Source organism: Balaenoptera physalus (assembly GCF_965194825.1).
Source record: "Balaenoptera physalus genome assembly, chromosome: 3".
NCBI lineage: Eukaryota > Metazoa > Chordata > Mammalia > Artiodactyla > Balaenopteridae > Balaenoptera > Balaenoptera physalus.
Window position 1 is genome coordinate 147,620,900 of NC_138890.1, and position 16,653 is coordinate 147,637,552.

Consider the following 16,653-nt stretch of genomic DNA (forward strand, 5'->3'; position numbering starts at 1 on the left):
TTATTGATCTCTTATTGTAAAAAACAGAAAAACATTATTACAGAATTTCAGGGAAGGGATTTTTTTTATCTAATCTGACCACCTTAACATAATAGTGTTTTAATTTCAGAATGCTTTCTTTTTTATATATGTGTTACACTTTTTTATGAGCAAAACACAACTATTAGCTAAGTATATAGGATTTAATGAATACTTGATAAAGAGTTTGACTTTAATTCAAGTTATTTGGGAGGTTTTATACAAATACATTAGATATTTCCATTACAGTAGAAAAGAGAAATAAACATCTAAATCTGTCTTTGATCAGGAACCTGTGGGTTTTAGGTGTTTCTGGTATAATAAGTTCATGGAATAACTAGTTTTTCAATATGAATTTTTTAATTTGGAGAAATTATAATGTCTAATCCTTTGTTTAATTTATTCTATTTTAATATAATTTGCTTTTCCTTCACTCTTCTAAGATGGTTGTGGAGGCAGCGAATCAGGTTATACCTTGAAGGGACTGGCATCAACCCTGTTCCTGTGGACCTTCACGAACAGCAGCTAAGTTTGAATCAGCATAGTAGAGCCTTCAACATTGAGAGAGTTCATGACGAAAGTAGGTAGATTGGGAATTAAGTGTGTTTGGGGCAATATGTAATTTATAGTTCCTTTGATCTCTAATTTCTAGAAGTAATAATTTATAATTATTTGGGGATTTCGGTGCCACTGACAACACTTAAGGAAGTGCAGTGCACTACTTGAGTTGTAAAATTTATTATGATTAGATTCTGAAATAATAAATATAGCATATTTCCATGTGAAATTTTTTCTAGGGTGGGTTTGAAAACTCACTGATTAGGGAAGGACTGTAAAATGTCCAAGAGGATAGTTAATACTTAGGGAAAGATTCTTGGCCTTAATCTTTGAAATGTCAGAAAGAAAAAAAGTGGTAGAAAGAAAATGAACTAATCTGTGGAAGATTTCATAATAATTATACATTTATATATTTACATTTAATTATATTTCCCATGGTTCTAGTTATTGATTAGAATCTTTTTGTTAGGAAATTTTCGCATCCCAGCTTTAAGATTTGCATTTCAAATACTTGTGTAAGATGCTAAGAGAATATTAGCATAATGTGATATGCAGGTTTTTTGTTGTGTTAAGATGAATGCTCAGTTTTGAGCTAATTTGTGGATTATAATTTAGCAATATTTTCCCACTTTTTCCAGTAACTGTAAGACTTTTATGATGCAAGAAGATCCCAAGAGGTATCCTAAATGTCTGTGGACTGTATAAAAGGATATTTTTTCCTCCTGCATTTCCTTTCTTGGCTAAACTTATCAGCAAAAGCTATCTTTACATATCTGCTTTCTGTCTTTGTTTCTGTCTTTTCATGGTATCTTGATGTTTACTTATGTTTATTTTTTTTTCAGAGTTTTTCATGGTGATTTATAGCTTTATAGGTTAACATGTTCCTAAACTGAGTTAATGCCATGTTTAAAAGATGCTTCTTCTTCCCCAGGAAAAAAAAAATCATTTGATTTTTTGAAAGTTTTTAAATAATTATTTTAAAAATCTAGACATCTTTCAAGTAATTCATAAGCATATGATTTCTTATTATCATTTTTGAAAGATTGCAGTAAATATTAAGATTAAAAAAATTTTTTTTAAGATATTAAAATCTTAGCTAGAAATTTTACTTTATACCTCACCAAAAGAAGTTATTGCTGTCTCCAAAAGATGTTCAGGATTTGGTTTTTTTCACCAACAGCATTATAGGAAAGATGTAGATTGGTATTTAAAGATTCACTGCTCAGATTCCTATCTCAGATTCACTGTTTTTAGTTTATAAGCTAAATTAATATATCATATATGAAACAAAATTACATATAAACGTAGTAATATTCAGGATGTTCCTATCTCATTAGTGTTAGTTCTAGAAAAAGAACAGTAAATGTTCAAAATAAAATACATATAAGAAAATTTCTCAAAACTTAGGCACCAGTTTTTTAATGTAAGGACCCACAGAGTACTTAATATAGTCAGTGGTAAGAGGTCCCACACCAAGGTATGTCAGAATACTAGGGATAAAGCAAACCTCTTGCAAGCTTCCAAAAAGGAAGTGATGGTGGTGTTGGTGGTGATTGTTGTTGGAACAGGTTATTTGATATATAAAGAATCTGGAATCAGAGTAGTTTCAGATTTCTCAATAATAACCCTGGAAATTACTTTACTTATATTAATTATTAATATTGTTATTAGCAATTATATAACATTTACAATGTCTAGGCACTATTTTAGTGGGCTTGTTAGAGGGTTTTTTGGGGTTTTTTTTTTTTATAAAAGAGCTTTATTTTCTGAGAAAAATTTAGAAGGATTTCAAGGTATATCTCATATTTGCTATTTAAATTCTCTTCAAGTTGGCAGGGAACATTTCCTAGGAAGCTGCCATTTGGGACTTTTGAATATAGGAGTAGGTTTGAGATTGTAAATATACCACCATGTTTGATCCCTGATCGCTTTCTAATTTAGAACAAAAGATTACAGAGAAAAACAATCCTAGTTTTTTTTTTTTAAACAGCTTGCAAAAGGGATGATATAACTTTTAAGCAAATAAAATTTTCTATCTAGTGTTATCTATCCTTAACTAGGTTATATTTGTATACAAGTTAATGAAGAAGAATTCATTTTTATTACCTTTATACCTTCAAGGGAAGGTAGGGTTGATTTATTAGTTACTTTTTTAAAAACTTTTAATCACATAAACTAATAACTTTCTTATTTGCAAGCCTGGTTGTATTAATTTGGATAAGTGAATTGATTTGATAAACAATCCCATAATCTCAGTGGCTTAACATACTGAAGGTCTATTTAGAGCTCAGCTCACTGTCCAAGCGGTGTTCAGGCAACCTCTGAACAATGGCTCCTACCATCTTCTAAGGCCTCTGAGTCTTCTGTTGGGTCCTCTGTAGCTTGTGGGGAGAAGAAGACAGTGAGAGCATGGAGGATGCTTAGGGAAGTTTTAGGAGCCAGGCCTTTTCACTACTTTTGCTCATATTCCATTGGCTATTACTAGTCCCATGGGTATACCCAATGCGAGTAGACCTGGAAACATAGTCTAACAGTCTGACAGTGTGAGGGAATTGCACAGGGTTGCAGCCTCTGTCACTAGTATAACAATTCTATACTTAAAAATACAAATTAATAATTAATTTTGTAATGCATTCTCTTGGGTAGAAAATTGTTAATTGGTATTGAGTCCATCTTATCATGTCCTGTTGAAGCAAGTTGTAAATGAACAGTTCATGATTAGATATTGTTTGGTAGTCAATTAGCATGAAAGAAAATATAAGCAGAATTAAGATGATTAATGAGACTCGAAGCAATTTTATGTTTTCTCTTCCTTCTTTGATAAAAGATTTCAAGTGAAATTCAGCAAGCACACATAATAAAAGTGCAATACAGAAAGGAAAATTAGGATGAGGAAAAATGGGTATAGAGATTAAAAAGTCAAGACCGTATAAAATAAAAATATATGGTTACAGTTTGATGGTGAGATTTCAGATTTATTAGTAATATTTAGTGAGTACTTGCTGTTAGTTGAGCATTTGCAGAAAATCTGTGGGGAGATGTAAAACATTCCATTAGTGATTTACCCTATGCAAAGAAAAATAATTTAAACAATAAATTTTAACTTTTTACATTGGTAAAACTTGTCAGATGTGAAAATGTGAATATATCTAGTACCAAATTAAGAGTTTCAAAAGTTAGGTTTTGCAGTCTGAAGTACAATCAAATTTGATTAAACACAGCAAATTTTCTATATACCTTTTTGTGTCACGTTCTTTCTACTATATTAATGAGATTTAGCTGATAATGTTAACCCATTACATAATTTAGTCAAATAAGTTTTCAAAGGTTCCTTGGTATTGTAACAACAGCTTATAATTGAAAGAATAGTTGGGCCACTTTAGGCAGTTATAATCCAAAAGATATGAGGTACATGTGATTAACATTCAATAAATATAAACAAATAGGCTACAAGTCAGAGGAGAATAATAGATTGGTGGTTGTGTTGGTGACAGTGGTGGAAAGTTTTATTAGTGTATTAAGTGTCTAATGTGTATTAGATATCTATACACATTACCCCGAAACATAGAATCTTAAAACATAACAAATTACCCCAGAATTGAGCATCTTAAAACAAAATATTTATGATTTCACAGAGATTGTGAAGGTCAAGAATCCAAGAGTGGCTTAGCTTGTTAGTTTGAGTTTAGGGTCTCTCAGGAGGTGACAGTCAAGCTGTTGGCCGGGACAGCAGTATCTGAAGACAAGACTGTACTGGAAGATATGCGTCACAACTCGTCACATGGCTGTTAGCTTCAGTTCCTCACTGTGTTGGCTTCTCCATTGGACTGCTTATGAAATATCTTCCCCCAGAGCAAGTGATCTGAGAGAGAGTGACCAAGGTAGAAGCCAGGGTGTCTTTTTTAACCAAAGCACAGAAGTGACATACCGTCACTTCTGCCATATATTGGTCACACAGACTAATCCTGGTGTGATGTGAGAGGGAGAGTTGTACAAGAATGTGAATACCAGGAGGCAGGAATCACTGGGGACCATCTTAGAGGCTAGCTGCTGCCACAGCTGAGGTGGACTTCTAAGCTTTGACTAAGGAAAAAAATGTGGAGGAGACAGAAAAGGGAACTTGTTCCATAGTGCTTGCCCAGCAGGAGATACTTGGGTGCAGTGAATCTGCTATTGGTGACATTGAGAGGAAGGGCCTGGCATTTCCATTTGGAGACTGGTAAAAGATAAAAAGTAAGAGAGACCATTTGAAGGTGACAATCACAAGTTTGATCCAGAAAGCAGTGGGAATTCTTTGGAGGATTTTGCGTGATGGAGTGATGTTTAAGTAATCATCAAGGAAGATTACTTAAGCTGTGCATACAACCTTATAGAGTAAAAAATAGATGACATTTTTTTAGGAGTCATAAAAGGAGATGTGGCTCTGTTCCTCCAGTGCTGCCATTGCTAAAAATCACTCTTGAGGTTTTCTATTTGAAAAAATAATCTGATTTTTAACATAACTGATTTGGTTTCCTATATGAGCCATTCATGTAATTTGCTGCTTAAATCCAGAATGGCTCTCCTTTGGAAGTACTTGATCATTTCTACTTCTGAAGCTTCCAGAGTAAAACTAAGTCAAGTGTGACCACATGAATCTTATGCTATGGATAAATATATTTTATCACTCTTGAAAAATTGTTTCAAGAAGACCTAAGGTTTATTTTGGAGAGACAGGGGCTTCATTGCTTCATAATGTTTAGATGATTTTGTGGGTCTGTATTATGAATACTTTAAATATGATTGAATTTATATGTTAATAATGTTAAGGTATAGACACTATTAAGACAAATATGAATATATTAATGTTTTATAAAATTTATATGATAAAACTTCTAAAGTTTAAGGAGCTGTCTTGGATTTTTTTCCCGTTACCTTCAGGGTTTGAGGCTTCTGGACCCCAGCTTTTGCCAGTGAGAGCACTAAATGAAGTCTTCATTGGAGAGAGTCTATCCTCCAGGTACTTTTAAACCTGTGATCTTGAGTTTGAAATTTAATATTTTAGTAATTTTTAAGCTATTTATTTCTACAACCTAAGATTTGTGAATGATTAATACTGTATAAGTAAGAGAAATGAAGTATTTAATGAAATATTTCCAAACCTTTGTACATGTTAATACATGTTAAGAGGAAGGAAGGTGTTATTACCAAAAAATTTGTGAAACCCTAGGTTAAACAAAGTTATTCAGATTTCTTTACTGCAGTATTTCTCAGAGCCTTTAATCTATCATATAGGTGCTTTATAAATGTTTAAGAGAATGGTATATAGGCATACATTTGCAATTGATATAGAACATTGATCTTATAGACAGTCCATATTAAAATTGCCCTACTGACTGTCTTAATGTTTTTTAATGCTGATTTATTTGTTTGCTTGTTTTGGTCCAGGATGCAGTTAAGGAGAACACATTTGGCTATCATGGCCCTTTAGATTTAATTAAGAACAGTTCTTAGCCCCACCCCTGTTTTGTCATCTATGATTTTAACATTTTTGAATGGTCTAAGCCAATTGGTTTGCAGAATATTCCTTTTTTTAGATTTGTATGATTTTTTTTTCTTCTCTGCATGATAAGATTCAGAATAAGCATTTTTGGCAAGTATACTACATAGGTAATATTGATCCTTCTTAGTGTAACATCATAAAGCAAGTGTATTGACAGCTTAAAATTTGTAACCATTATTACCAAAAATTAAGGTTAGTGAAGTTCTTTACTAGGAATATAAAAATACAGTATTTTATTACTGATAAAATCTATCTTGTGAGTGTTGAATATAATTTAGGCTTAAATTGTCAGTAGAATTTTTTTGCAAAAATTTTTTTGTGTGACACCAGTTACCAGTTATAAAGTGACTGCCATACTATAAAGTTAATTTAACTCTTGGTAGTATGTTAGAACTTTCCTTCTCATTTTTGTTGATGTAAGTGAATTAGGGGTGGAAGATAGAGATGAATCTATATCCTACTTTCCTGCTTCCAGAACCATGTGACCCTTTGAAGGTCACGTAATTGATTCCCTAGTTTACCGAGAGTTTCATATATTCTGAAATTCTCTTTATTATAAGTCATATCCTTTTATAGGAAGTTTAATTATGATGAGAAAAATTTGTCTTAAAAAAGCCACATTTTAGCCAGTAACTTAACTGAGGTAGGTAGTACTGAAGAGAACAAAGCCTTGATTCAACAGAATGATTTGAATGATCTTTTTGAGTTGTAATTATTTTGATTAATATAATTTTAAATTTATGCAATAAAATACATTGTGCACCCACTAGGGATATAAAGATGAATAAGGTAAAGATAGTGGTATCTCACATAAAGGTAGTAAAATACATAATTTAAAAATTATTAAAAGTAAAATGTATTCTTCAAAGAAATCAAATAAAAATATATTACTTAAAGAACTTTAAAATATGGTAAAATGTAAAGATGTATTTAATATAGTAAGACTTACGCAGCAACGGAAAAACTTTGTGTATAGCATACCAAGTTTGAAACAGTATGGAAATGAGTAATGGATACATTTGTGTCATAAGAGAGAAGGAAGAGAATGTAACTCTAATTAGTGATATAATCTAGTCATTATTGCTAAAGAGGCAGAAGAGAACAACAGCTTCAGAATGAGATTGAAGGAGGTCTGCATTAAAATAAATAGATGACAAAGGTAAAGATGTTTTGTGAGTTTATGCTTAATTCTAGGGAAGCCATTTAATGGCTTACATTATTCTGTTTGTATTATTTTAAAGGTCATAACTTCTGAGAGCTTCTACTAGTGTTGCTTTATGATTTGTACTTACTAAAAAATAACTTATAAAAGGAGGAAAATTGGGGTCAATTGACAGATTTTTTGGAAATTCAGTGAAGTCCCATTAGGAGGTTTTAGATTGAATGCTTTTATTTTTTTGTGGTGGTTGTGGTTTGGTTGGTTTACCCCGATGTCTGATGCTTGTTCTTTTTGTGATCTTAGATGCCTCACCTGATATCTTTACTAAGATAAGGGCAGCAATGGGTTGGCTTCTGATGCTACTGAAAAAGATTTAACTACTGGAAATGTTAGAACTTATTTTTAAAGATTCTATGACATAGACCCTTAGGCAGAAAGGAAATGAACACTTATTGGATGCCTGCTATGTGTCAGGCACTGTGCATGCTGTATAAGTTGTCACATGTATGCTCAGAGCAACTCTGTGAGAAAAGTAGTTGTATTTATCAGTGAAAAATTGAGATTTGGAGAATTCAAATAACTTGCCCAAGGTCATATATTTAGTTAATTAGCATCAGAACCATCATGTAAACCCAGAATTTCTGATTCCAGATCCTGTATTGAGTTGTCATGAAAACTTGTGAAGTATTGCCAATTTTTTGAACTGCCCCTGCCTGTACACGCCTTCCCACTGGCAGTGCTATCTCAAGGTCATCTTGTATTATTTCTTATATAGTATCTTGCTTACTGCTTAAAGCAGAAAACAGCACTCTAAATAGTTGGTAATTATTATTTACTTTAAAATTTCTGACCTACTTACTAGAATATGAAGGTCAAGAAGATCGTGTCTATTATGTTTGCCATTAAATCCCCAGTACCAACACAACACAGTGGTTATTAAAACATATTAGGCACTTAATAATGTTTATGGAATGAATAAATATTGAGTCCTGCCAAATGTTGTCATTATCTCCATTTTATAGGGAAGTCTGTGGCTCAGAGAAGTGAAGTAAATTGCCCCAAATCACACAATTAATAAATAACAGAGTCAGGGTAAGCCTGTGCTCTTCTTCAGTGTATACAGTAGAACTGTGGTCTTCCTGAAAACTGAAGTGCTTTGCTTGGAAAATATGAAGTGCAGCAATATTATTCCTGCCTCATTTATAATGTTCTTAGACTTAAGAACATTTTAAAAGCCCAATTTTTTTTCTTTTCTCCTATTTGTTCTAACCTAGAATGTCTTATTCTTGGGCTGTAGCAGTGGACAATTTAAGAAGAAGTATACCCACTCTAAAGGGACTGTGAGTTTTATTGCTGCCTTAAAAAAATAATCTCCCTGAAGCCAAAATTCTATGAGTTGACTAATCTTGATAAACCTGCATGTGGGAATGACACTAAATTTGTTCATTGTTTTGGGCTCAACGTCTCTCACCTGACTATACTTTCCTTTCTCTTCACCTCTGCTTCTCTTCTATCCCCACTTACCTATAATCTCTGGTTCTATGTGATTCTGGCATAATAGCAGCCATTCCTATGGATTCAGATGGCTTGTCTGTGTATAATAGGCTCCTAATGTACCTAAAATTCCTAATTTTCTAGGAAGATATAACAAAGCTATGAAATAGATTAAATGTGAATATTAGGCTTGCTATCTTTTATTTTTGTAGAGAATGCTGACTTTAGAGAAAAAATGACATGGAGTTATATCATGTAAAACGTTCACAAACCAAGAGCTTGGCAGGAGAAAATAAAAGGGTTAGAATAAGAGATAAATTATCCATTGAATGTTAGTATTTGCAGGCATGTCTAATAATTGTCATTATTTTGAAAAGTTGTATTTTGTTAAGGGTTTATTTTAACTTTTTTATTTGCTGGAGAAAAGTAACCCATTGTTGACCAGTGACATCATTATTTTAAGATATAGTTCACAAAATAGGCTTTTACATGTTTCAAAAGCTCTTTGAATAGTTGCAAATCATTTATACATTCATGCAGTTAAAGAATAGTGTCATTATTGCTGGTGTGAGAAGACTCAGTTAATTCCATATTTATTAAATAAGAAATATAAATCTTTTAAAAAATTACAGTTCTTGTTCCCTCGTTTCGTCCAGTGATCCAGGACTGGTTGAGATTTTTCTTTAGAACTTCATTATCTCTGCTAGCTTACTATCAATTCAAAAGGCACATTAGTATGTAACTTAAGAAACAAGAGTTTAGCAGAAACTATTGGTAACTTGAAGGATTAGATGCAGACTTAGATGTATCAAGGACTAGCTACCAAGAATGAAACTCCCCTAGGAATGGTATTTTCTTTTTGAATTCTGAAATAAGGTTCTGTATGTTTCCATAAAAGCAGTAGCAGCAATGCTAGGTAAAAATTTACAAGAAGCTCCTGTTTGAAATGTTAAAGTATTGATAGAAAGGAGGCGCATATAGATCAGAGAGGGATGCAGACATGCAGATATTTTAAAATTTTTTTCACTTAATTAGTATTGAAATTAGCATCATGATGTGTGTGCCGACTAAGTCAGGTATGTCTGAGTCAAGCTGGCCTACTTAGATTTCATCAGCGCTGAAAGACTATGTTTATCTTATTTACCATGAGACATAAGCTCAGCCAATCCACTTTTATATTCTCAATTCACAGGGCTTCCTACTACGAGATTTCAGTTGATGATGGTCCATGGGAAAAACAGAAGAGTTCAGGGCTCAATTTGTGTACTGGAACAGGATCAAAGGCCTGGTGAGTAACTTGGGATGTTGCTTATCAACTTTTGTGAAATACTTTAAGTAATGTAATTTAGTTGCTATCTCATATCGGTGTATCTAAGGCCTCTAATATGCAAGAGGTAGCTAGCCTGGTGTTATTATATCGGTTGGCTCAGTTTATGCTACACTCATTGATTGGGTCCAGGAGTCCAGCTTTGACTTCTTAGATTATAGTGCAGCCTGGATCTGGTCATTTTTTAGCTTCCCATACTAGGTTTGTAAAGAGAAAAAAGAAAATGAGAAATGTTTTTAGGGACTATATATTTTTAAAAATGAATATTTTAAGTAATAGTAAAGAAATGAAAACAAAGTACAGTACCAAAAAATACGCTGGAGGTTTGTGCATTCAAGACCTAACTGGAGATAACCTGGGACATCCTGCAACTTGTTTACCCTGTGACCTCTCTCTGGGAAGTCTCTTCTACTTCTTAGTACACACATGCACATGCTTCCCAGACCTTTATCTGTAGCTGTCTTCTCTTGAGTATAAACTCATATTGTAAACTTACCTACTACATAGGATGTTAATAACATTTCAAATTCAACACATTTAAAACTGAATTTATTGTCTTCAGTTGTTCTCCCCGTGTTCCCTGTCTTGCTTAATAGTATCACCCTTAACCTCGACTTCATATTCTCAGGAAAACACATTATTCCTTAAAACCTTGCTCTTATCTTTGAGTCTCCCTTTTCTCCCCTATGCATTTACCAGTCTCTAAATCCTGTCAGATATAATTCAGAAGCTCTAGCCCCCTTTTTTAGTTTCTATTACTATTTCTTTGGTATAGGGCCCCATCTTTTCAGTGAATATTCTTTGTGTCTCACACTTTATTCTTCAGGCTGTCATTCATACTACTACCACAGAGTAATATTTCTAAAATGTAGGTATCTCTCACTATTTCCTTCTGTGCTTTAAAACTTTCATTGACTCCTATGTTCACATTGCTCAGACTGTCATATAAGGCCCTTTAAGTATGACCTCCTTGCCAGCCTACTCCTGCCTGACCCTAACCCATCACACTGGAGACACTGCAAGCTACTTGCAATTCTTAGCACAAGCCATGTTCTCTCTGGGCTTTTTGTTTTTGCTCAATGCAGCTTCTTCCTGCATTGAATGCCTGAACACTCTCCCCTTTCCATCCACTGGCTGAAAATTCCAATCTTCAAATGTCATCTTCTGTAGGAAACCTTTACTTAAGACCTAGTTCCTTTCATAAGCCTAATTAATTGATCCCCTTTTTTGCCCTTACCCAGCACTTTTTCCTCATCGCACTGTTATAGCACTTAGCACATTATTAGTTTCTGATAAGCTCATACCCAGTTAGTTTGAGCAACTTGAGGCACATGGGGTAGTGACTAGTGTTTTTTTTTCCTGCTTAATTTTTTGTGTGCATAGCACAGTGCTTAATACAAAGTCACTTAAATACTTTTTGAATAAATGACTACATGCTCACAAATACAGCTAAAACAGTGCTTATCAAACTGACTTTAAGTTTGGATGCTTTAAAATTGAGTTTTATTTCCCCTACCACACACTTTATAATTGAGTCCTGTGTTGATGTTGCATTTAAGTAAGTATGGCTGAGACTAGAATTTCAGTCTTCTCTGTGTTGCTTATTAAAGTCTGCTTTGTCTCCTGTGCTCTAGTATAGAACCAACTCTCTCTGTCTCTCTAACTATATCCTGTCCCTGCCACCTTGGTTAACTCAGTCTCTTTTCTTCTCTACTCAGCCCTATGTAGCTTACTTGCTTCTAACATGTTCTACTCTCCTCCCTGTCATAACTGATAATTCTTTCGTTACGATTGCATTTCCCATGTATCTTTTGATCCTTTTTCTCTTCAGAAAGTAGGGGGAGAAAAGAGAAGCCTAGGGGCCAGAGGGACTGAGGGAAAGTTATATGTTCTATATGTTAATAATTTCAACTTACTGCAGTACCATCTTTGAGCACTTTCTTTGTCCCAAGTAAGTATATTGTCTTATTTAAATTCTCAAAAATACTCTGGAATTAAGTGATTTTATTTTCATTAATAGTGTTTAAAAAGTCTCAGAAGTTGGCTCACTTGCCCAAAGCCATGTGGCTAATAAATGGTGGAGGCAGGATCTAAATTCTGGACTTAACTATAAGCTGTAGACCTCATGAGCCACAGAAGGAGGAAAAGCATGGACGGTCCCCTGTGGGAGGTTGTGAGACATGCTTAGAAGTGTTGCCCATGATAGCCACTCTTGTTCCTTTAGCTAGAGCTTAGTTACATGCTATGTGGCAAGAGGGGGTGGGAAATATAGCCTAATCATGTGTCTGGGGTCGGGGGGGGGAAGAGAGTTCAGGGATTAGCTATCCCATCTTTGCATTTCCAAAAATTCTTGCACAAGACATAGGATGTAATGGTTATGTTGCATAGCAAGTGTCTCTGCATTGTTGCATTCTCATCTCGGTCCTCTTCCCAGTGTGGAATGTGATCTGTAGCACACACCAGGAGAAGTACCACAGAGCGGGATTATTTATGTTTCCATGAGTTCTTAAGACTGTTGCCAGTCCTCCTCCTCCATACATTCTGTCCTCGCAGACTTAATTAAGGGTGAGGAGGTGTTCTTAAGAGAAAGTTTTACTAGCTGAGGAAGATATGAGACTCCTTGTCTTTCAGTTTGATTGTCTTTAGTAGAAGTTATGTCCGGTTTCAAATCAGAACTCTTAGAAGGGTCAAGGTTGTAGATCTAAGGAAAAAGTTGTTGTGTGCTAGCTAACACCTGCTTTGGTACATAGTTTGTCTTTGATATAGAATGTAAACCACTCCTAAAGGTAGAGTGAATTGGCTGAGATTTAGATTACAACCACAGGAAATTAGTTTTAATTTAACCCCAATTCAGAGAACTTAGTTTGTGTTGATTTGTGGTATCTCTAATAAGTCATAGTTCTAGGAATGTTAGAGCATGTCTTATAAGACTTCTTTTCTCTTAAACTAAGTCTTATCTACAATAAGGAGATATAAGTCATTAATATCTTTTGCCCTAAACATATTTTAATTCAGTGGCACCCTAATAAAGAGCTTATTTTTATGTGACTTTTAATTTAAAGTATAATTCCGAAACAGTATCTTTCAGTAATGGGTATATTCAGAGGAATTAGAGTATAACTCATACATATTCCTTGCATTTGACATTTTCATTCAGTGTTGAGTTCTTGCTGTGAGCCAGGTAGTGCCCTAAGGGCCTTATGTCTTGTAGTGTGTGACAGTAATGCGAATGAGATAGGTTTTGTGAACCTCATACTGAACAATAAGAAAGTCAGAACACTCAAAGTATTTTGCTTTATACCACATAGTAAGTATGAGCAAAGGTACAGAGGCGAGAATGAGCCTGGGGTGTTTGGAATGTGAAATTGGAGGGCAGATAATGGTGAAAAATAGGAAAGGCAAGGGCTAGATTTTAGATTTTTTTAGCATAGGGGTATGGTCTGTGAATGACCCCAATTTTTTAATGTAAAAATTTGTGTATCTGCATTTTTCTTTAGAGAATGTCCAAAATGTTTTCATATTTCTCAAAATGTGGAGGCTACTGGATTAGAGGGTATACGGAGTATCTCTTATTCCTCCTCCTCAAAAATGTTAAGAGCCACTGAATTAGGTCTGGAGTTGTGTGACTATGCAACGTTGTTCCTGTTCATGTGGATTATCTACTGAGAAGAGTTAGAGGCAGGAGAATTCCAAATTATCTGGAAGAGTTTTTTTTTTCTTAAACGTTTCCTTAACCATCTTTTTAGACCCCAGCACAGAGCTTCTTTTAAAAGTTATTCAGGGACTTCCCTGGTGGCGCAGTGGTTAAGAATCTGCCTCCAGTGCAGGGGACACGGGTTTGAGCCCTAGTCCGGGAAGATCCCACATGACGCAGAATAACTAAGCCTGTGCGCCACAACTACTGAGCCTGCGCTCTAGAGCCCACGAGCCACAACTACTGAGCCTGTGTGCCACAACTACTGAAGCCTGTGCACGTAGAGCCCATGCTTCTCAACAAAGACAAGCCACCCCAATGAGAAGCCTGCGCACCACAGTGAAGAGTAGCCCAGCTGGCCGCAACTAGAGAAAGCCCACGCGCAGCAACGAAGACCCAACGCAGCCAAAAATAAATAAATAAATTAATTAATTTAAAAAAAAGTTATTCATGTTTGTGTTAACGTTTGTTCCTAAGTGGTTAAGCAAGGCATCTTGCTAGTAAAAGATTTCTCATCTTCAGAAACTGTTTTATAATTTGAAGAAATACACATTTAAAAATATGTGAAATAATACAAAGAGTATACAACAAAAAGTTAGTCTCTTTCATTTCATATCTCTAGTACTAATCTCCAGATATAACCACTCTGTATATGCATATATTTTTTTAATATAAGTAAAACAGGTAAGTTTTATGTATATATGCACACATACATACCATATAATGCTTTTGGTTTTTTAACTTAACATATTGTTATCTTTCCATTATCAGGACATATAGTTGTATTTTAGCCTTTTTAATATCTACATAGTATTCTACTGAGTGGCTATAATATAATTTATTTACCCAGCTTCCTATGGTTTTGCTATTATGTGCTTCCCAGTTGTTTTGCTCTTATAAACAATGCTTCAGTAAATATCCTTGTATTTGTCTTTGTGTATTATATGTACAAATATATTTTAGGATAAACTACTAGATTGAAGAATATGTTCATTTTAAATCTTAATAGAGCAGAATTGCCCTCCAATTGCAATTTCTATAATTCCATTAGTATATGAGAATACTTCTTTTCCCATACCCATGTCAATACATTGTCAGTTTTTAATCTTTAAAATCTGAGAAAAATCTTGTTTTAATTTGTATTTCCTCAAGTATGAGTAAGATTGAACATTTTTTTCATATAGACCCATGAACTATTTGCCCATATACTTTGCCCACTTTTTAAAACTGTGTAAGGTGGCTCTTGTCTTTTGGTCATTTTTTTTTTTTCCCTGATAATTTCTAAGAGTTCTCTGTACATTAAGTAGATTATTCCTTTTTCATTTTTCGTATGTTTTTAGAACTAAAATAAGAAAAGATGTATATGGTGTTTGTTTCTAGGTCATTCAATATTAACAGGGTTACACCTCAGGCTGTGGAAGATGTTCTAAATATTGGTGAGTACCAAATAGCTCTTATATGTTACTACTATAATATGCTAAATATATTTCATTGTATGTTAGCTGTATTGTACATTATAAAATATTTTATTTAATCAAGATATTTCCCCCTTTCCTTTTTCAATAGCAAAACGACAAGGAAATTTAAGTCTTCCATTGAACAGAGAATTTGTAGAGAAAGGTCAGTGACCAATGATCATAACCACTAACACTTTCAGTTAAGTTCTGTTCATATTTTGAGGATGTTATTGTGAAGTGTACTTGTCTAATTAAGCAAAGCGTAGTACTTTTTTGACTCAAACATGCTCTTAATATATACCCCTTAAAATGTATTTTAAACAATAAAAAGTTTAAAGCTGGAATTTTATATTATGATTTTTGTCAACCATGGAAATGTAACCTCTGTGTCAAAACAGTGTGACTGCAAACATGTCCTGGGGGATAGGAAAATGTAGAAAAATACACATCTGGAAATTAGGAAATGCACACCTAAACTCAGTGTGCCATTAATATCCTCTAAATGAGAAGGAATTCACTGAGCTCTGATTGCTTACCTTCACGTTCACTAAAATGTTCTCTTTAACCTTCTCCTATATATTCCTGCCCAGTTATTTCAGGGTTCCTTTAAGAGAACCAGCACAGTTGGAGAAAGGATACTGATCAGCGAATTTGAAGACCTAGGTTCCAATCCCAGACCAACCACTCACTGTGAAACGATGGGCAAGACTTTCTTTGCTCCTCTGCTTCCTCAACTGTGGAATGAGAGAGTGGACGTAGATTGCTGGGGCATAAGAATTTTTCAAATTTATTTGTTAAATTTTTTTTTTTTTTTAATATTTCGTAAACTGAAAACCACATTCATTTGATTTGCATATGAAATTTTAACACACTAAAGTCTACTCATCTGCTAGGATCATTTTCAAAAGTATGGACCTCAAACTAAAGCTAAATCGTGCTGTCTCTGTTTAATTGAAGAGTATCCTAAGATTTCAAGGTAAATTATTTTTAAAAAACAACAAAAAATCCAAACTTGTTTATAGTTGCATCTATTTACCTGTGCTGCAACTGTCATCCATAAACATTTGAATTTGAGAGTTATCAGAACAGACATGTTCTTACTGGTCGCTTTTAAAATGATTTAGCGATACATGATAGAATATATTAACAGTGTGAGTTCATTTTATTTATATATTTTGGATTCTCGTAAGACTTTCTTTGTTGGGGAGATAGTTTGTCTTTAAAATATAGTTTGTAAACAGGACTAAATCTCTGCGGTTACTTTCAGCTTTCTAAAATGGACTGTTTTCTCCCTTTCTCAATTTGAGACCTAAAAGATTATTTTAATCATGGCTTTGAGCTAGAATTAGTGTTAAATCTGCATCAAAGAAAGGAAAGTTAGGCATTTATAGTAATTGATTCTTC

General features: G+C 34.0%; 2 protein-coding genes across 3 annotated transcripts in view; one reads left to right on the forward strand and one right to left on the reverse strand.

Moving 5' to 3' along the window:
- The window catches only part of NADK2 (NAD kinase 2, mitochondrial), a 45,716-nt gene that overhangs the window by 23,702 nt on the left and 5,361 nt on the right, over positions 1–16,653 (forward strand). Inside the window, exons 6-11 of one of the 2 annotated variants that reach the window (XM_082453792.1) lie at positions 462–598; positions 5,497–5,575; positions 8,552–8,617; positions 9,964–10,059; positions 15,173–15,228; positions 15,359–15,412. In XM_082453792.1, the coding sequence (XP_082309918.1) occupies positions 462–598; positions 5,497–5,575; positions 8,552–8,617; positions 9,964–10,059; positions 15,173–15,228; positions 15,359–15,412 (488 nt within the window). The remainder of the gene's footprint in view (positions 1–461; positions 599–5,496; positions 5,576–8,551; positions 8,618–9,963; positions 10,060–15,172; positions 15,229–15,358; positions 15,413–16,653) is intronic. The other variant, XM_082453793.1, reaches the window with a different exon arrangement.
- Positions 605–16,653, reverse strand: part of SKP2 (S-phase kinase associated protein 2) — a 60,329-nt gene continuing 44,280 nt past the window's right edge. Inside the window, exons 10-11 of the mRNA XM_082453825.1 lie at positions 3,580–3,604; positions 605–2,957 (exon numbers count right to left, since the gene is read on the reverse strand). Coding sequence (XP_082309951.1) covers positions 2,922–2,957; positions 3,580–3,604 — 61 coding nt within the window. The 3' untranslated portion in view covers positions 605–2,921. The remainder of the gene's footprint in view (positions 2,958–3,579; positions 3,605–16,653) is intronic.